Below are 22,456 nucleotides of genomic sequence, written 5' to 3'. Positions count from 1 at the left end.
TCCAACTCCAGATTTTCTACCATTATGCTTCAACTCCCAGTGTACTCCCTTCACACTCAGCCCATCCCTCTTACAAGACAGTTCTCCACTTTAATGGGACTACACACCTCCACTAAGATATCATCTTCCCGTTCCCACTGAAGCCTCTTCTAAAATTCTATATCCTCCCATGATCTCTCCCCCTCCGGCCATCTGAATTAATGAGCACAAATGAGTAAGTCTTGAGTTCTAATCCAGGCTCTGCCACTGACTTGGTGTGTGGCCTTTAGCAAGTCACTTCACCTCCACACCTCAGTTTCTCCATTGGTAAAATAGGGATAATTATACATACATTACCTACCTTATTGGATGGGGTGAATATTAATATTAAATGTTTGTGACACATTTTGACCACGTCAAGGGATATATAAATGCTAAATTATCCTGTGCCTACAGTTATTGGCACTTTGTAAGCAGCTTAAATAGATCATTTTTACAGAGAGAGAGACTCTTTCAAATTCCCAATCTAATAAACAAGGCTTCATTTTGGTTCAAACGATTCTGATGATCACTGCAAAGACAAGTATGCACATTATCCCACAGAGAAAGAAGCCAACACTTAATTGTATGTACAGTACTTGACACAATGGGAATCTATTCTTTCTGGGGCCTTTGGGTGCCACCATAACACAAATAAATAAATACACACACCTCAACTCATACATATTGGTTGCAGAAGCCAGAACTTTATAATAAGCATCAATATTGTTGAAGGCTTAATACAAGAAAATACAGAGAATGGCAGATATTTATAAATAGAATACTAATGCTGATGTTAATAAATTTTTTTTTAAGATGAAATACCAGTTATCGTGTTTTGGAAATGTCAAACTTTGCAACTGCATAAAGGGAAAACAGGGATTCTATCTACACAAATATTTAACCACACAAATAAGAGCTATTAGCCATCACAAATTCCATGTCTTGCTAATATAATTTCCTGCTAACACAAGCTCCTAAGTACACACAAAAAATATAGGTGTGACGGGTTTGGTCAGAGAGCCCCCCCTGGGACTGTCACCTGATATGCTAAAATTACCTCTGATCCTGTTTTCCCTGATGGCTTGGGATTCCAGAATCCTGCTTTGTTGAGCCAGACACGCTAGCCTGCTACAACACAGACCCAGGTCTGAATCACGCCCCCAAAGCTGCAGACGAACTGAAAACCACTCAGCAGGTCACCTATCTCCAGCACACAGACACCCAGTTCCCAATGGGATCCAAACCCCAAATGAATCCATTTTACTCTGTATAAAGCTTATACAGGGTAAACGCATGAATTGTCCGCCCTCTATAACACTGATAGAGAGATATGCCCAGGTGTTTGCTCCCCCAGGTATTAATCCCTTACTCTAGGTTTACTAATAAACAAAAGTGATTTTATTAAGTATAAAAAGTAGGATTTAAGTGGTTTTAAGTAAGCACAGACAGAACAAAGTAAGTTACCAAGCAAAATAAAACAAAACACACAAATTTAAGCCTAATACGTTAAGAAACTGAACAGAGGTAAATCTCACCCTCAGAGATGTTCCAATAAATTTTTTTCACAGACTAGACTCCTTCCTAGTCTGGGCCCAATCCTTTCCCCGGTGCAGTCCTTGTTAACTCCAGTTCTAGGTAACTAGGTAACATTTCTCATGACTGGCAGCCTCCTTTTTTCTGTTCCACCCCCTTTTATAGCTTTGGCCCAAGGCGGGAATCTTGTCCCCACCCATCCTTCTAAATGGAAAAGCACCAAGTTTAAGATGGAATCCAGTTCAGGTGACATGATCACATGTCACTGTAAGACCGCCTCCTTCATTACCTAGTAGCTAGAAGACAAGTACACAGGAAAGGTTGCAGGTAAACAAACCCATTCACAGTTCATTGATTCTGAAGCACCCTTAATGGCTTCCACTTAACATGTATACATCAGTAATACAAGTTTATATCTTATTCTCCTAACATAGAAATAATACATGCAAAGAAATAGGATGACCACACTCAGTAGATCATAAGCTTTGTAATGATACCTTACAAGAGACCTTTTGAATAAATCATATTCCAGTTACATCATATTCACACTCATAAGCTATTTCCATAAACATATGGAGTGCAGTGTCACAATAGGAACTATACATCAGACAACAAAGTTTAATACTGGCAAAACTTATGAAAAAAGATGTAAGTAAAAGATGTAGAGCTGCCATTATACAAATAATCTCTTATGTCATCAGCAACTGCGAACCTCCACATAATAGGCCACAGACCCACAGATAATTGTTGCACTACCAAATGGAAATTTGAGGAGCAGGGGAATAGAATCACAGGGAATGAGAGTCGTAGTGACATAGCAAGAAATCTGTCTGCACTTTAAAATAATTTGAGAGAGCATGTGAGCACAATTAAACTTGCACTGAGCCTTCCCAGTCACAATTTGAAGATCCTTCAGTTCACACCACCTCTAGGAAAATGGATGATGATGGCAATGGTGTAGCCAAACATGTTTCTCTCTTGGACACTGAAAGGATGGGAACTCATCAATAGAGAAACAATATGGTTATTACAAAACGAATTAACAAATACAGTGAAATAAAGACATCTTCCCTAAATGGCAGAATTCCAAATAAAGACAGAACATATTCAGACAGCATTCCCCACAACACCAAGCACATACCCAAGAAGTCACGTAGCAACATAAGCAAAAGTTACATACACATAAATCTACACATTCTTTTCATTGGAAATCTTAAATAAGATTTTTATTTTTGTTAAAAACAAGAGCTGTGTATTCCACATTAAACCTATTTTTTGTGGTTTCTTATCTTGCCCATTCCATATTGCATCAATTTAAAAGTTTTCTTTTATCAACACAAAGGCACCTTTAAAAGATACTTTGAACTGGTAAAGGGGTTTCCCTGTTAAGCTATTTATCCCTTCAATACTATATAAAACCTTTCTGAAGTGCAATACACATCCTTATAAAGAAGGCCAAATTCTCTCTTTGACCTATATGTTCACACAAAAAAGCAGTGACCAAGAGGAGAATCAGGAGGAAGAAATGGTACCCCTCTGGTTTCACGTCAACCTCAACTCAGGAGTATTAGTTCCTAAAAGAGGTTTATGTCTTGATCCAGTGTTGGTTCCACAAACCTGCCAGAGCTCAGAAACTCCTGTTCCTGGCAGGAATAATCTGCACATGGAAAAGCATAACATGGGGCTGCAAAGAGGCAACATTTGGCTCTTACTTTTTTTTTTTTTTTTAAAAGTTGGTCTTTGATGATGTCAAGTTTCCCCTCCCCTCCCCATCCATCAAAACACCTGGGTACAAGGAATAAGCAGCAAAGTTTTACTGAAATGAATGAGATACTTATGTATTTGATCTTGTAGGACAGTGTATTAAATCTGAACTACTGTCTCTGGGGATTCTTTGAAAGAGCATAACTACATCAAACAGCGGTGTAGTTTCATTACACAAATTCCTATCAATAAAACAATTACACCATTAATACACTTTTGTAGCAAGTTTAATGCATACTGTATAAAATGTTATACCTAATTTTTTCTCTGTTTGCTTAATCCAGTTCCATAAACAACATTTATGCTACTGTTTTGATGGGACCATGTGCCAAGAATTTGCATTAATGTGTAGAAAGATAATGTGCAGAAAGATAATGTGCAATGGGTGCAATTCTCTACCAGTCAGAGGGCCAGCATAAGGCATAAGAACCCTTAGCTCCCATTTAAGCCGTAGCCCGAGGGCTTAAGTGGTGCATCAGTCTTGTGCGGTCTGCACAGGGGTGAATTACATCCAACCAGAATATGGCAGCTCGTGTCTTACAGTGTTTTCTTATTCAGTTGTACGTGGGATATATTTTCAAAAAGTAGGAAACTCAACAACAAAACTCCAGCACAAATAATCAAGATTAAACTTCATCCCACAAAATAAAGGAATTCAGTATTAAAGTTCCATCTTCATCTGTAACTAATCCTCTCATGCTTAGGGACCATTTTGCAATTTATACCGCACAATATCTGAAGCCATCTCAGAGCCCATTTCCCTAAGCACAGCAAGATAAGCTTGTGGTGGAAGTGTGAACTCTGCTCTTGTCTTCGCGGCAGGGTTAACTCAGGGTATCAACACCTGAATTAGCTTAGCTCAAGTGAGCGAGGGCACACTGACTACACACTGCGCAAAGCGATTGTGTCTGTAGCTGATGAGTGGTGCTGACTCAGGCTGTAGCATGTATCCACTCTCAGGCCAGCCACCTTGAGTTAAAAGCCCCACTGCACTTGAGTTAAGGTTAGTGCGTGTGGCGGGGTCTCAAGTTAGAGGCAACACTTGAGTTATAACTTGAGTTAACTCAGCAGTGATGTCAAGCCTGGGGTATCCTTATTTCTGTGGGTCCACATCAAATCCAAAATGGTATTTTTATACAGATTCCAAAAATCGTGTTAAAAAGGACACAGATAAATACTATTTTATTATATCTAGTTAGAAGCCTACTAATGACTTTTTTGCCTTCCACCCATCAGGAATTTTTACACTTGGCAATCATGATTTCTTTCTGCATTTTGGATGATGCTGAACATCATTTGGTTGTTTTCTGCTACAATTGTCCTTCCATTGTGAGTAGAAAAATAATCTTTCCAAAAACAAATACAGTTGCATTTGCCATTCTTGAAACACTCAGAGACAAAGCAAAAAATAACAGGAGTGAACATGAAAAGCTTTGCTTAATTCATGCAGAATTTATTGCAACTGAACCAAAATGAAGTTCACTCAGAAGGGGCCCTGTTCCCCTCAAGATCTAATTCATATGGATGGTGAGGAAAGGGACTTGCAAGCAGGATGTTTGTATTATGTAAACAATGAATGCCAGTCGATTCAGGGTAGGGCGGTAGCAGAGGAAACAGGGAGGGATCAAATAGGTAAAGTTGTTCCAGGGGAGAGCTGGCTGTAGTGGAAGCAGGAACAAGAAGAGAAGAGATTCTGGAATAGAAGGGAAGCAGCAAGCAGTGAGGATGGATTGGGAAGTTAGAGAAACTGGGGAGATGCAGTGGCATAAACCACCTCATTTAGCTTGTTTGCTAAATGTCACTGTGAAGTCTATGCAGAATATTGGACCAAATTTGTGTCTGGTTTAACTACACTGATGGCTGTTCTTCTATGGCGTGCACAATGTTTTAGCAAGATCTAAAAAATAAATAGCTCCATTTTATTCATATAAATGTGTAAAACATATCCATAAAAGATCCAGTGCCTTCCCCATTAGATAAATGTTATCAGATAGGTCAAGTCTGGAGCCAAAGACCTTGAAAGTATTGATTTAATTTATCTTAAACTGATGCATTTAAAAACAAGTCACCATCTCAATATTCTTGTCAGTTTTTTATTGTTTTTCATCCTAAAGACGAGCACATTTACAGCATACATGGATTGGATGAACTAGGAATATATAAAACACTAACCATATGTTTATGATATATTAATACTGCCCAAAAACAAATAAATAAAAGTATTTAAGTGCATAAAGCCTGGCAAATACAACAGTTTTGGGACAAAACAGTATTGTATTATACAATAATTTTACATATATAAATGAAACAAAAGGCAACTGTGCTGTGGGTGCTTTCACGGAACATACACAGAACATACTTGGCAACATTTTTTTAAACCTTAGTATGTTTTATAATTTAAAAAATGTACTCAAAAAGAACATTAGACAGAACTTCATTTTACAATAATCCTTAATGTCTTTCCTGTGCAACAGAAAAGCTTAAACTCTCATGTGAAGGTTCCTATATGTTTAGTTAAAGTTTCACAGTTTTTCTTTTTCGATGAACTGCTCAAAATCTTACTGTTCAATATGCCCTTTAAGCAAGCCTATTTATGTGCATGTAATAACAATGTTGTATATATAAAATATTAGCCGAACAATGATGCTTTACATGAAGTACATAGAAATTGGAATATTCTCCACAAAATAATGCAGTACTTAAGTTTGGTGTTCCACCGCTTTAAAAAGGTGAGCAAAAAGCATGCACATAAAGAGTTTTGGAATTCTTTTAGATTAGGTGTGTATATAAAATAAATAAAGGTCACTATAATTTAGAGTGGATTTAATTATTAAGAACTCCATAATGCTAGTGAGCAGCTCTAGTAATTGTAGTAACTCTCTTGCATTATTCCCCCTCCAAAACTGAACACAGAGTTCCAGTGTAACAATGTAAGAATTTATAAATATGCTTAACTACATGATTGAAAAATATATGAAACAAACTGATCAACTAAATGTCACCAGTGAGAAACTCTGAGTTCTACAGAGTACAGATTACATAAAAAGAAATGTGGTGTTTAATAATGGAATAGGGATTGCAGATTTAACAGAATGAATGGAATAATATAAATCCAAAGGATTCTTACTGAAAGTTGCTGGGTTTTTTTTTAACGTGTATTTGTTTTACATATTTTCAAAAAACAAACACAGGTTGTTTCATTTGGGATGAACAGAGACAGTGGAGTTCCCAAGGATTGTTTCTGCTATAGCCATGAATTAATTATTCAAAACAGGGACAGGACCATAAATACTTTTTACAGACTTCTAGACATATGCATATCTTACACAGTATTCGCCATTTTGCTATCTTAGTAAGGCTGAAATAATAATAAAAAGCTAGGTCAACAAAACAGTCTAACTGGCACATGTGACACTGTTAAATGTTGAACGGCAAAAAGCAAAATGTGAAAACTACGGTACTTAAAACCCCCAAATTTATGTGGGAGCAGAATGAACATGATCAATAGAGCAGTGAGAACACAGACGAACACCAGGAAGACAGAGAAAGAAATGAGGAACTGCCACATACATACCTGGCTGTTGCTATTCTATTATGAATAAACTGACCATATTTCCCATTCTGAAGCCTACTTCCTTAAAATCCCAGGGGGAGTGAGTACTTGACTATTGTATATTGGGCTAAATGTGGCTAGGGAAGATTAATCCTGATAAAATCTGGAAATTAATGTTTACATTCATTTTTTAGAATCCATACCCTTTACAGAGACTATTTTCAAGGAGATCTGTTGAACATTTCTTATAAGATGCTTATCTGGTCACCTTAGTCATGAGATGGAATAAGTATGAGGTTTTAACACGTTAACAGTTACTTGTATCAAAATAGGACATTGCTAGATTCACCAGAAATATATGTTACGATAATAATAATCCCTGTGCATTATTCTGACAGAGCTCAGCTGGGCAAAATGCAATGCTAAACAGAAAACAAATTTTTGTTATGGAAGGATTTGGGCAGTTGTGGACATTTATAGACCATCGTTTGGTTAGCAGGTATTGAAAATATCATCAAAAAAATTTTTAGATACTAACACGATTGACCTGAAGTGATATAAAAAGCCATGGAAAAATGCATTACTTAATACACAATACCATGATATTTACTGACTTGCCTGTTATGCTATAAGTTACACTACTGTAATGGGGAGATAAAACTGTATTTGAATTTTATAATATTGTTTGTTAGCATTCACCACTAATCAAATGCAATCACACAAGTGTTTGAAAAATTTAAAAAGTTTCTGAAATCAAATAAGGTGATTGTGGGTCCAATCCTGAGCCCAGTAAAGTCAATGGGAGTTTTGGACTAAGTTGGAGCAGGATAGGACTTCATGTCAGTATCTGGCCTTGTACATTACTAACTCCATGTATGAAAGACAGTATTATATATACAGTAAAACATTTTAAACTCCTGACTTTTGTTTTGACATTCTTTTTTAAAAATTAAACCATTGTTGCTTGATTGTAACAATTCATTCTACACTCATTCGACTGCCCAGGGTCCAATTAATTTACTATTTACAATGTTGAGATTTTATTCTCAGTTTTAAAAAGTATTATGAAAAGCTTACTCTCACGTCAACTCAGTATAAAAAGATGTTATGTGAAACACCTGCCTAAACACCATTCATAAAGTCCTTGACGATCCTGGAGGTACCAAGCTATTTCCATTTAGGTAATTATTCAGTGCTACAGTATTTGTGCATTTTACATACACTGAAGGCTATTTAAATGGGCAGAGAGTCATCAAGCTAAGGTGTCAGAATAACCTTCATAGATTCCAATTCAATAAAGTAACATGCTCAATATAACCTAGTGAAATGTACAAAAATTGGTCATCTGGTCTCGATGACAAATTCATATATTAAACTAGAGTATATCCCTGTGTTTTAATGGAACAGCTAATTACAGGACACAGTATGCTTATGTTTCAACTTTTCCATAAGTTCCTTCTGGAGGCCTGTAATGCTTTGGGAAAGCCTTCAGTTGCAGGGAATTAAATGCATACTTGCGACATCCAACATTCTTCATTGTATTTTCTCTTCGACAACCCTCACTGGGGAAAAAAACAAGCACAAAAAAATGACAGCAGTAAAAAGGAAAATAAATAAATAAAAGACTTAAACTAAGATGAAATGAACTGGTTATTTCATAGCATTAAAAAAAGTTGATTAGTTTCAATGGGTGTTTGTGGATCATTTGCCATTGCAAATATTAAAAATGGTGGATCATTAAACAATGCTATTAAGAAGCACATAGAATGGACACATGCTATGTTTAATTGCTAGTTTTGCATTTCTAAAAAGCAGCAGTGTATCTAATGGAACAAACTTTTATATTTGAGATGGTTTCATGTATTTCAGGATACTTTTACTGTGAAGTTTAAATGCCATTTCATTGCACATGGAATCCAAAAAACCTGCTGAAATAATTTACTAACAAATTAGCAGAATTGTAAGTTGAAAAAGAAAAACTGCTGATCTCTGAACAGAATTTTTAAAATAATTTTATTGTCCCCTGTATGGCAGTATTATCAAAGCTTACTTAAAGAGTGAATACAAAAATAATGACTTTTCAGATAACTCTGCATGCATAAATTAATTTGAAAATTAACAAACTGTACTAGCAGAATCTAAATCCTGAAACGGCAACTTTGTATGGGTGGAAAAAAAGATTGGCTCCATGTACAGTCATCACACAAAACTGTTCAGAGTTTAGATTGCAAACCTAATGTTGCTATGCAGTTGCTCTATACCAGCAGAGGAGGCTCTGTGCTATAATGAAAGCTACCCCAGCTATAAGGCTTCTATATAATGGTTCTGAAATCTACTGCAAAGTTCCTTTGATTGTATGCAAAATCCTTGTTTTCCAAAAACAGACTTACAAAGAGGAAGCACTTTTTTAAAAATGTAGGTTATAAGTTAACTTAGATTCTCACGAGAATGTTTTCTTCTCTCTTTACTAGAGAAGGTAAAAAATGGATAATGATAATGGTTTAATGCTCTAGCTTGATGGTGTAATGTACACACCACCATCTTACGGCTGAAATGCTATATTATTCCCGTTTTAAAGACAGATGAAAAGCAGCATGTAACATACTCCAGATAAACCATAGTGACAATTTAAAAGGTTGGTTTGGGGTTTTTTACCTTTAAAAATCTTCTTCCAACATTGGCTCATGCTCATTGCTGGGCTTATTTGATTTTGATTAATTAAAGTGGTTGTAATTTTATTTGTTGCCTGTTTTAAATGCATTTAGCATTCTTAACTTTGTCTCCTAAAACCACCCTATTTAAAGTTTGAGGACTGCCTACTACAAATGTGCAGTAACTGGTTTTTATAGTATGGATCCCAATATGTACATTACGCCATTATTTTGTGTCTTTACACAAAATACTGCAAAAATTGTTACAGCCAATTAAGTGAGTGAGATATATTGTGAAAATTTCTTGAATATATTTTCATGTCATGGACTTGAATTGCTTCAAAGGAGCCATTAAAATACACTTTCATAAAGGATTTGCTTTCCTTTTCTTGGACAAATTGTTTTTTTAAAATTGTAATTAAAACATTAAGTTTAATTGTGTAATGGTCTATATTATTATGTTCACCACTTTTACAAGACTAGGATAAATTTTGTACAAGGTATGTTTTGTGAAATCATTTGAAAACTCAATCTGCTGAACATTATTGTCTGCTGATCATTATTGTCCTGGTAAAATGTGTGTATCAACATTGTATGTGAAGTTATAAGATTTGGCTGTATAGCATTGTTATACATGTTTCAAGGTTAAGAAAAGCAGGCCCAAGCCAGTTTTTCCAGAGACAAAGACACATTGACACCTCAGCCAAGTGTTAAAGAGCTATCACCTGCTTAAGCAGCCATTCTCCAGCAATGGGAAGGTGTGAATAAGAAATTTACATTCCATCACAGGGACTTGTCAGATCTCATGTCCACAAAAGACTACTTGTTGCCTGCACTCCAGCTGGGGGCAATCCTCAAAGAGGGGAGGGTGATATAAGAATGATGGCTTGGCTACACTTGCAAGTTAAAGTGCATTAAATCAGCAACGGGCTCCCTAACTCCTGAGATGTCCACACTGGCAAGGCACTTAGAGCGACTGGACTATGCAGCTGGAGCGCTCCTGGTAATCCACCTCCACGAGAAGCGTAGAGCTTGCTGTGCCCCGGCTGAAACAACCGGGTGTCAGTGTGGACGACGCGGTGCATTACTGTGCTGTGACTGGCCTTTGGAAATGTCCCATAATCCCCTGAAGTGAAGTGGCCACTCTGGTCATTGCTTTGAACTCGGTTGCAGGCATGCGGATATCCCCTTTCAAAGCTCCGTTCTGACAGCCGGCTGCTAATCTGCTCCGGGACACAGAGCAACCATTACTGTGGAATGCTGCTGCTGTTGCCGAGGCAGGTGTTCGTGTGTGTGTGAGAGAGAGAGAGAGAGGCGGGGGGGGGGGGAGGGAAAGTCTGCTGCTGTCTGAACTTACAAGACAGCATGCTGACACACTCTCTGCCCCCCAAAACACACGGTCTCTCCCCCCCACATACACACAACACACTCCCTGTCACACTCCACGCCCACACCCTTTTGAAAAGCATGCTGCAGCCACTTGCACACTGGGATAGCTACCTCAATGCACTGCTCTCTGTGGCGTTGCAAGAGCTGCTAATGCGGCTACACCACTGCGCTTGCAGCTGACAGTGTAAATACACGGCAGCATTTTCCCTGCTGCTGTCTCCGAAGGCTGGTTTAACTCCCAGAGCTCTACACCTGCAACTGTAGCCAAGCCCTGAGAGATTGTGGCCTCCCATTTTCCTCTCTCCTCCTTCATCTCTGCTCATAACATCAACGACTCTCAAAGAAGTGAACTAAGGGGGCAGGATCTCACGCTGAAAGTAGACCCAGCCTGTGAAATTTACTGCAGCGTATGGTGAGACAAAACCTTTTGCTTTTAAGTTCACTTAGCTTGTTAAGTTAGGTATTAGCTTGCGTTTTACTCTTATTTTCTTTTGTAACCAATCCTGACTTTTATGCATCATCACTTGTAATCACTTAAAATCTAATCTTTCTGTCGTTAATAAACTTATCTTATTGTTTTATCTTAACCAGTGTGTTTGGATTACAGTGTGTGGGAAGCTCCATTTGGGATAACAAGGCTGGTACATTATCATTTTCCTTTGATGAAATGACAGACTTCCTATGAGAAGGTACTGAGCAGTACAAGATGCACATTTCTGGAGGAACAAGGCTAGGACTAAGAATTTGTGGGTGTCACCCTATATGTAATTCATGAGTGACTGGTCAGAGCACAGATGTAATTTATCTGGGAGTGATTTTGAATACTGAAGGCTGTGAGAGCAGACCAGGAGTGGATGTTCTGACAGCAAAGAAGGGTAAAAGACACCCAAGGCTAGAGAATTAAGCTGTTCAGCAGTCCAGATTGCACCCTGGGTAATGTCACAAAGGGACAGTAGCATGGGACACAAACCAGAAAGTTAGGGTATTCAATGGTAAGTTTAGTACTGTTCAGAATTCATCCCATCATGACTAGTTATTGCACATGTCTGAAGTGAGTCACAGTGATGGCGCTGCAAGGGCTTTTTCCCCCTCCTGTGAACGTGAAGACAAGATATAATACGCTGTCACATATCATCCTCTGTGCCAGATTTTTAACTGCTGTATACCATCGACTTCAATGGAGCTATGTCAGTTTATACCAGCTGAGGATGTGGCTTACTGTTTGACTGGAAACAATGGTGACCAGAAATATTAATTCACGGGTCACTTTTTCTTTGATGACCTAATAGTGAACATAAATCCTTATTTCACCACTGAGATTCCTAGACACAACTGAATGAGTTAGTAACAGCATACTGCACCAACTGGTATCAAGCTTCCTTAATTTTATTATTTTTAGTCCTACCTTTAATATAACCTTAAACATGATCTAAAATATATTTTGATATGTGACCACAAAGGCATAACAATAATTGGTATTTTTACCTTAAATGTAGGGGTTATCTTTACCTTAAATTAATTAAAATAATATCGCACCTTTACCCTAGTATCTGTCAACATTTAATTAAATGAATGTGAAAACTCCTGCCCAAAGGTAACCAGCTGAATTAGAAGGTTACAGTATTGCTCCTTCATGCCACCACCCAAAGTTACTAAAGAGTGTTCTAAAATGCAAAGAATGGAGATCTCGTGCTGCTTAATACTTCTGAACTAATGGCACTTATGTTTATTACGCGGTCATTGATATGACATAACAGCCATCTCCTCATTAGAGATCCTACGCAAGGGTTTGGATCGAGCAAGGTGTCAAGTACTCCTATGAAGTGCTGAGCATCCTCAACTGAGCATCCGCTGAGTTCATTGGGAGTTCAGGCACTTGGCACTGTGCAAGACTGAGACCGTTGTAAAGAACCAGAATCTTAACTTAATTATGTGATAGTTTTTGTGAAGAATTAATTTCTTCTGGTTGAGATCTGTTTGCAGCATGCAGTAAACTTTTCAGTTCTGGAGACCTGAGTTTAAATATAGGCTAGGTCACAAACAAAGGATGAAATCTACGCCCAAAGAAATGAAATTGAATTAAGTAGGCCTAGGGTTTCACCCAAAGTAAGACTAATCGGCTTCTTAAATTAGAGTTCGATTTTGCAAGATGATGAGCATGTTGGCCCCAATCCAGCAAAGCATTTAAACTTGCTTAATTTTAAGCACATGAATAGTCCCACTGACTTCTATGGGACTAGTCATGTTCAAAGTTAAGCACATACCTGTTAGATTGGGCTAGTGTGCTCAGCACTTTGCCGGATCAAGGCCTTTGTCCATACTGGATGTTTATTCACATAATAAAAACACAGAATTTGGCACAAAAGGCAGGCCGTTCAGGGGACAAATAAGGCTGGAATCAGAAGTGTGTGAAGATCAGGGCTTAGATGCAGTGGTAGGATAATTTATACCTGCCACCAATTAGCTTTGTATTTTCTATTGCTGGCATGCCATGGCTTCAATTTCATTAGCAATAAGCTTTCCCAGACTCACTCCAGTATGTTTTTATAAAAATGAAATATAAATTTAAATAAATAGATTCACCATTTTTTAAAAAAAACATAAGAGGGTATCTGGGGTGAGGGAGGGGATGGAAACCAGGAGACATTGTACTATACAATTTGATTTGGTGAAGACAAAGAAAATATAGCCATGTACTTTCTGATTTTGTTATAACTGGAAATTAAACATTTCCTGAATTTAAGAGTCTATTCTAACCTCAAAATTACATAGCTGCTTTTTCATCTTGCATTATTACTGGTCAGAAATGCTTCTAAAACATTATAATGAATGTATCAAAGTTACAGCTATCTAGGCTTTCTGAATGCTGCTATGTGCCTATTTGAACGAATTATAATAATAATGATAGAAATTACATATTAATTCACTGTCATCTATTTACCTACCTAGGTCCTTATGTGGCTCCCATAACCATAATATCTGTGCACCTAGCAAATATTTAAGAATAGAAATAACAGTAATACTTTGTCTATTGTCACTGCACAAAACCCAAATGCTTTGGCTTTGTAGTTCAGTGTAACCATGCTAAGGGAGCTAACTGATATACCTCTTTTCTTGCCTGGTATATTAAATGTCAACATAATTAACTTATAAGTAATTATCCTGATTCAGTATTCTCTTTTTTTATAATTTAAAAATGGACCATCTTTCCCCAAGGAAGCATAAATGGACAATTGATCACTATCAGTCTATTTTTACTACATACTCCTTTTCTGAGAGTCATTCACTTAAATAGGTTACAAAAATGTATACCTGTAAACATAATGGAATAATATTGCATGCAGTACACTGCAATTCAAGGGTTTTTTTTTAGTGGGTACAGTATATGCTACTGAAATAGATTTAAACATGAGAAAGGAACAAGACTATGGGTTCTGCGAACTGTTTACTACTGTAATTTAGCGATTATGCTTTGAAATGGAAGTAGAAAGGTGTCAGATTTGTTTATCTAGGTACATCTGTTATAAACCCCACCTATTTATTTTAAATTTTTCTCTTCATACCTCATAAAAATGAAAGGCAAGGTTAGCATACACTTAAAGATTATACAAAAAGATACAAATTCTTTTCAGACAGAGTTCCTTTCTCTGGAATACATGAAACAAGTAACACAAAACTGTATATATGAGAGAGACTCTTAGATCTGAAGGTAAGAGAAATATTTGGTAAGAGAAACTGATCTTCAGGCCAGCTAAAGTAACGAGGTAACAGCCAACTTCAGACTATGTTACAAGCACTGAAAGCATAACAATGGTTTAAACTTCCAATACAATTCCTCTTTGATAAAATAATTTGATGTATATTTACACTTTAGTACAATATAAACGTAAAATTGTAAGGCATAATAATAATTCTTGGCAGACATTGCTATGACACATTCCTTTGTCCAGCAGGTATCAGGTGGCAATACATATTTAAGCACTTTTATCTATTTTTGTTTTTTTAAGCTTGTCTTCATTTGCAACGTAATCGGGCCACCAGGTATGCTACACTCAGAAACAGCCACACAATCAGTAAATTGGGGCTCAGAGCTAGTAAAGGAAAAGAGTAGAGGAGGCTGGGGTCTAGCCCGAAATCTCGGATGGGCACCAAGCCACTCAAGTTCTTCTGGGTGACTACCTCCCGTGTTCCAATGCTGTGAAAAGGAAGAAGTTTGGGAGAAGGGAAAATAAAACAGAAAGGAAAGCAGACATGCAACAAATGTATCAAAAGAGATGGGAAAACAAGGTGACCAAGAAGGGAAATGAAAAACATGGAAGAAGCCACAACAAAATTAAAACATGGAGTAAAGGAAGAGTGGAGTAATGCCAAAAAAATCACCACAATTACAGATAAAAAGAGAGAGAAAGAGAATAAAAAGAGAAAAATAAGAAAAAATACTGTCGTCTACTGAAAAGAAATACATGTAGGTTGAACAAGAATGGTTTTCCATGTTCATTTTCTCAATTGGCCAAGCAATATTCCATGCTGCCCTGCCATGCTTCCACATGCTGCAAAGAAATGGAGCTCCGAAAAGCAACCTGAACATGAATAACCATTGTAATATTTGACCATTTCAAACATGCTTCAATATGAGTTGCAGTGAATTAATTCAACAGCCTCTGATCTGTCTGTTACAATGCAACAGATCAGATATTGTGCTTCAAAATGAATTCTACTTGTTCTCAAAATGCTTTTCAACACACACATTTGGGCAGTGTTTGATTTATGCAACTGTGGACATGGGCAATGGGGGAATCCCCAGGTCTCAGAATAATCATCTCAGAATGGACCCTCACTGCCCAGACTGTTTTTGAGCAAAGAGGGCCAACAGCAGAGAACACCTGTCCAGGTTAGCTGAGGTTTCTCAGCCCAGCTCTTTCTTTTGGATCACTAGTCTGTTCTTACTACTGTCCTTTTTCAAAGCGCAAAGCCACAAACACCTGCAAGTTTGGGACCTAATCTTGTGAGTAACAAGTGCCTCTGTGCAAGATGCTAAGCAAACTCAACTCTCTTTGGCAGCTAGTAAGATCTCAGAAACTTCCTGGAGGTCCCTCAGGTAAGCAGGAATGAGATGGACAGAGGAATATCTCTGTCTCCCCAACCCTTAGAAAGAAAGTGGGCACAGGAACATACCCACAGTAGCTTCCCCTGCCTGGCCTGCTACTGGTGAAGAATGGTGGTGGATTGAGGAGGAGTGGTATATGTGAAGTTAAGGTACAAAAAGGTGAACGTATTTGGGATAAGTGGGTGGGAATCAATATGTACTGGGGGGCAAAATAAATGGAGGGAGAATGCTGGGGAGTGGATGAAGGGAATGTAAATGGGTTTGAGTGTGAGTAGTGGAGGCAGTGAATGGAGAGCTAGAGCTGAATGGAAAATGTGATCAGTGTTAGAGAGAGATTAGACTGAATGGGTTGGGTGAGGGACAAGGAAAAGAGTTTTGATCTTGAAAGATGAGAGGAGAAGAAACAGAATACGGGGAAGGAGAGAGAGAGAGAACACAACATGAGGGTAAAGAAGAAGGAGGGAGGGAAGAAGCAGCACTGAAAGTGACAGGAAGACATACATCAAGGTTGAAAAACAGAGAACGGAAAACGAAGAGAAGGATGGGAAAAGGAAAAGAAAAAACAAAAGCACAGGAGATGTAGGGCTTGTCTACTCTTGAAATGATACAGCGGCATGGCTGCACCACTGCAGTTGCGCCACTTCAGCAGAAACGCTACCTATGCTGACAGGAGGGATTCTCCTGTCGGCCTAGGTAATCCACTGCCCCGAGAGGCAGTAGCTAGGTTGACAGAAAAATTCTTTCATCGACTTAGCGCTGCCTATACTGGGGATTAGGTCAGTTTAACTACACCACTCATGGATGTGGATTTTTCACTTTCCTGAGCAACATAATTAAGCTGATTTAATTTTCTAGGGTAGGCCAGGCCATAGGAAGTCACCTCTTTACCAACTCACGTAATATAAAACTGAATACCACAGGCATCCAGGTCAGTTACATTTATCCCAGGCTCATGCAGACACTCCTAAAGAGCAAAAAATGCTACATTAGGAACATACTAGATTGCGCCTAATAGTATGTATTTCATTTGACAAAGTGAAATGCTCATAGTGAGAATAACTTTACAAAGGAAAGAGAAATGGAGGAGGAAAGTTCCTCACTAATCTGGCACTTGAATGTGACCTAAGGCTAACTGCAAAATTGCACTTTAAAAACAGATCCATTTCCCTCCATGTTATCCGATGGATAATATCACTGAAAAGATCCAACTTAGCTATACTAAAAAGGAACTATACTGCTGACGGTGATTAGATCCAAATACCTTGGATGACAGTCAGACTTCGGATCTGGAGGTGTCTGGCTTTATTGGCCTTTTGTTTGCTATTGTGTACAGAATTTCTGCTATATAGTACTTTGTAACATTATTACTACTTAAGGTGCTGTGTCAAGATACCTCAGGTTCTAACATCAAGGGATTGCACAGGTTTCATACATAGCATGAATGAGTCCACTATTACAAAACCATTAAACTAAGTGAGAAAAAGAAAGACTACTGACAACCAATCAAATCTAGGAGTGAAATCATTTAAAAAACAAAATTTACCAGAGTAAGAGGCTGTATCATGTGAAGTATTTTCTTGTAGGCAATTGAAGATTAAGAAAGGGTCAAATAGCAAAAACATACAGAAAGGATAAGAGAATTGAACACTTTAGAGAATTTGGTGAGAAGACACACAGTACAATACGTTCAGTAAGAGTGAATGTCAAAAACAGGACTCAACAGCATTGCTGAACTACATTAATAGAGACTAAAACTGGATTTCTTATCCTTTCTTTTGGTATGTGAAATACGGAGTTTTCCAGCAGTGCTTGAAACAAGGCATTGAACAACAATAAACAGATATTTTTTTTTAGTATTTAACTCTGCAAACATGTCTGCTGCTTCAGAATACAGAACATTGTTAAATTGATGAAAACAGAACACTGACAGGTTTGATGGGGTTTGGTTGCTGTATCATGAAACACTCATAATGACAATTTGCCCAGTGAGCAAACTGTTTCACTGCTAAGGAGTAAGCATAGCAAACCAGTGCAACCTGCAGATGCGAACCCTTCACATAAGAAAGAACAGAAAGGTCATCTCTGAGAAAACCTCCTGATCAAAAACTAAATTAAAAAGATAGCACCATAATGGCAGCCAAGGGTATGTCACAATCATTGTGACTTTCAAGGGGGCATTAGTCTTCTATGCTCAACTGGTAGCTCAGCACTGACAGTCTGTTTGAAAGTTCTCTCTTATGTGCTTCTCTGAACACTTCCAATACATTGTCGAAAACTAAGGTTACAAATTGTTTCTTTGCCCCTTAAAGAGCACGTTGTGCAAATTTGGCAATAATCAATTTTACTTTGCACAGGTCAAGGAATTTAAGATTGAAAGAGAGACAGTCTGACAGCCAGCTATAGCCTGTGGGGTTTATTTTACTTTATTTTTTGATGGAACTGATCCTTTCCCAAAGAGAGACAACCACTCATCTGCAGTTTACATGGATCCTGAATTAGGAATAAGTGACAAGTGAGCAGTCCAACTCTTACCTCCTCATGCACTCCAGTGCCTGGGTGAAGACCTGAGGAGCCATTCCATGTTCATGCTGCAGGATCAAACACTGCTCTAGAGTCACTGACATGGCTGTCCTGTCCTTGGCACTTTTACAACTTGTAAATCGAACACCATTTAGTCTCCGGCATATCTAGAAGTGGGATATACAATTCATTATTTCTTCTTTGTGGGAAACACTCTGGCTAAGAGAACACACTTATTTTCCCTCTCAAATTGCATTTTGCACCAGCTCACACTTTAGATCTCCGATGTCAAAGTCTTAGTATTAGAGGCAGCGTGATGGAACCACTGTACCTTTAATTACTGGTGTTGTGGGAAAAAGTTATTTTGGAAAGACATTTCACCAAGATGGTAATAAGATTTGTCTTTAATTTTGGACAGAGCTTTTAGATAGTGTTTTACATTTTTAATCTAGTGATTTCTGACATCTGCTTGTCAGACTGGTCTCTTATTCTATAGGCCAGAGGAGAATGGTGAGATTCTCTATGTGGAAAGACATCTTCCAACCCTTCCACCAAAACACCCTCTAATAGCTGTGTGAAGAATTTATTGGATTTAAAAGTGGATACTTTCCTTTCCCACCTTAGAGATTTGGGTAGGGGCTGCTTAAAAATTTACTTGCAAGACAACTGGGAAATTTGGAAATATAGGTTATAAAAATAAACTTGAAAGAAGAAAGGGGAGTATATACTGTACATGTACAAAACAGACTGTCAGAGCATGGCAATAATCAGAATGATAAATACCTCAGCAGCTTGCCAAAGAATATCAACATTCTTATTTTTTCTTGCATGTACATTCTGTCCCAAAAACCTTAACAGTTCAGGCAGGCACGTCTGACTACGAGATCGAGGTAGGCCTACAAAATAAAAACAACTCCTACTCATTAGTGGCCATTGGTTACACAATGATAACTTCTCAGGGCTGAGCTGAACTGTTACATGTACCAGCTAGAACCTCAGCCATGTTCTCCTCAACTCATCAGAGCTTTACAACTCTGAACTACTTAGCACTATTAAACAGCCCAAATTAAAGCTTCATTTAAAGCTAAACTAAACTGCAATATTTACAGTATATTCAGAGGATTTCAGTCTCTGGGAACTCAGAATATGACTGCAAAGTAATCACACAGGAAAACAGGATCAGTTTACTATCCTATATGTTGGGTGTCATATTTCCCCCCTCAAGAGGCCATAGTGGATTGCACCTGTCCCTGCAATAACTCTGGAAATCTCATTTTACTTTCTGCCCTCCCTTCAATGTCCAACATCACAGCATCCACAAACTTTCAGATTCCTGTCAGCATTATTCAGGTGGTCAGAGAAGTCATTACTGAGTGATGTCCCTGCAGGACTCAGCATTCTGTGGATTGTTTATTAATACTGAACTCAAATTAATTAAGGTCTTTGATTAAACTCCTACTGAAGGAAACTGACAGCCCTTCAAAATGCCATGGAAATTTCAATGGTCACCTCTCTTTATAATCCAAGTGTTATATATTATTTAGTACACAAGTATCAAGGTCCTGTACAGCAATTATTACATAGTAACGACATTGTACACATCTTAAAGCTGCAACTGGATAAATGAGGTGATATATACTGTTAGAGAATTATTATCTGACAAAATAACATGCTGTGAACCATGTGATTCAGTTTTTGGACCACGGCTCTTCTCTCAGATGGTATCAGGGCACCAGCAAGCCATGAGAATAGCTACTCTTAATGGTCTGCCCTGCTGGCTCCCTACACAGAGAGATTGCCTGCTGTGAGGAGGGTGTACATTCCAAATGTTTCTCAACAGGCCAAGAGGATAAAATAGAGGAGAAACACACTTCATATCCTCTCTCTCCAGCCAGGAGTAATTCATGCACTTGAAATCCTGAGGTGCTTAGATCTTACAAGTCTGGAGGGTCCTGCAGGAAGTTTCTTCTGGCAATAGGAGAAAAGCAGAGAAGTTGCTTTTGGGAGGCATTGACCCTGGTTGACTCCTCCTGAGTCTCCATTTAAGTAATCTGTGTCTCCCAGAGCACTTTTTCCCTTGAACAAAGGACCAGCAGTCTCACCAACGGCCATTCGTCCTTTGCACTTATGTAGTTGCTGATACCAACCATCTGCTTTGCAGCCCGACATCAGCTGGGGAAATTGTTAGACACTCTCCTTGCTCTGCATGAGTTGGACATGGGTTCATGGAGAATAGTGCCTGTTTCAGCTTGTAACCCTACTCAAATAATGCCACTCTGTGCTTGGAATAGAAGCAGGAAGAGAACTGCTCTGACTTCCTTCCCTCCTGTAAGCATACATCTGGTTTTATCCCAGCTTTTCATAGGATGTCCCAGAAACTTTTTCTGAGGCACCTGAAATGTCCCAATTTTTCACATCACTAATCAGAGTATCTGGTTAATGTATAATCACAAAACATTTGTTCAAGATGTATTGTAATACCAAGCAGAATTCATTCCTGGTAAACACAGAGCAAACACTCCAGTGGCAGGAAATCCAGTGTGATGAATGGTACTTGGAGTGAAGAGAAAAGCCAAATGGGTATAGACACTATCAAAGCTGTTCTTTCGCTCAAAGTACATATTAGTGACACTTTTTCAATGTTTGTTACAAATTATACCTGGAAGGACACGCACACAACTGCTGCGAATTATACCTGGCAGGACACGCACAGTTCGAATCTAGGCTGAGGCACATGAACAAAGTCCACAACTGCAGAGTTCCCAAAAAACACCAAGTTTATTACGCTCGAGCGCGGTGCCTCCCTGCTAGCCAGGAGGGGACCCCGAATACAGATTATACAAAGGTTATATACCTCTTAGCAAAGCATGTTGCCCTCGTGCATCAGAAACCTTAGCCAATAAACAAACCCTTTTCTCATCTACCACCTATCCCTGCTTGGTGCATTCCTCGTGCTAAACTAGTATGTTAATTACACAGCATGGTCCTAAAGCAATGCATCAGTAACTTTTATTATCAGGATGGGAGGCCTCACATCAAAGGCCAGGAGATAGGGAGTTAGGGACAGACAAAGAACAGATACCGGGAGTCAAGGCAGGCTGGAGACAAGGAGGAGGATTTTCACAGGAATGCAGTATCTAAGGAACACTCCTCCTGGAGCATGATGTGCTTGCTTTTAGACAATGGTGGGCCCTAAACCAAAATGGAATCACATGTGCTAACTTTTCCTTAACAAAGTTTCAAGATAAATTTACTCAGAACATTAAGTTACTGTACGAAAGCTTCTAGTGCAGAAAATATGTACATGTTGGTATTGAGGTGGAAGCTGGAAGTATAGCACCAGACACCACTTTTTACAATAAGATGTACTTTTGTCATTTGAATGACTATTTCACCATGCTAAAGACACCATCAAAGAGGTGTCCCAGGGTTTTAATTCAGAAAGTATCATACCTCCTTCCAGCTCCACAAAGGACACAAACAAGAGATGTGTAGGAGAGGAAGACACTCTGAAGGTAAGAGGAGGGACAATGAAAAAAAGATGGAGCTGCAGTGAGTATCAGAAAGAGACTAGGGAAGATCAGAAGAAGATAAAGACTGGTGGACAACAGGACACGGTCTGTTCTTCCTAGCTTAGTTCGTCTCTCACAGGGGCACGAAAACAGACTGTAGGATAAGGAATGCTCAGGAAAGAAAGAGTGAGAGCTAGCAAAGCAAGAGACAAGAGACAGAATTAAATGAGCCAAGGGAGAGAGAAGGGAGAGGAGTGAACAAAACAGAGAGGACAGAATTGGAGAGGGAAGAAAAAATGATTTGAATAATTCCTCACATAGACAAGAAAATAAAGAAGAATGAAGAGAGAGGAAAAACAGAAGGAGACTGAAAGTTAATTATATTATTTAACATGTGGCACCAAAC

At 38.4% G+C, this 22,456-nt stretch overlaps 1 protein-coding gene across 17 annotated transcripts in view; it reads right to left on the bottom strand.

The window, feature by feature from the left end:
• Positions 1 to 5,397: 5,397 nt before the first annotated feature.
• INPP4A (inositol polyphosphate-4-phosphatase type I A) overlaps positions 5,398 to 22,456 on the bottom strand; it is a 198,048-nt gene continuing 180,989 nt past the window's right edge. For 8 of the 17 annotated variants that reach the window (XM_073352666.1, XM_073352639.1, XM_073352707.1 and 5 more), the window contains 3 exons: positions 19,322 to 19,434; positions 18,551 to 18,705; positions 10,857 to 15,106 (listed from right to left, as the gene is read on the bottom strand). In XM_073352666.1, coding sequence (XP_073208767.1) covers positions 14,926 to 15,106; positions 18,551 to 18,705; positions 19,322 to 19,434 — 449 coding nt within the window. In that variant the 3' untranslated portion in view covers positions 10,857 to 14,925. Of the gene's footprint in view, positions 8,434 to 10,854; positions 15,107 to 18,550; positions 18,706 to 19,321; positions 19,435 to 22,456 lie in introns of those variants that run through there. The other 9 variants (XM_073352717.1, XM_073352762.1, XM_073352784.1 and 6 more) reach the window with 4 other exon arrangements.

Source organism: Lepidochelys kempii, chromosome 1, assembly GCF_965140265.1.
Source record: "Lepidochelys kempii isolate rLepKem1 chromosome 1, rLepKem1.hap2, whole genome shotgun sequence".
In the NCBI taxonomy this organism is placed as follows: domain Eukaryota; kingdom Metazoa; phylum Chordata; order Testudines; family Cheloniidae; genus Lepidochelys; species Lepidochelys kempii.
Note: the sequence above shows the minus strand (reverse complement) of the source record. Positions and strands in the feature narration are given on the sequence as shown.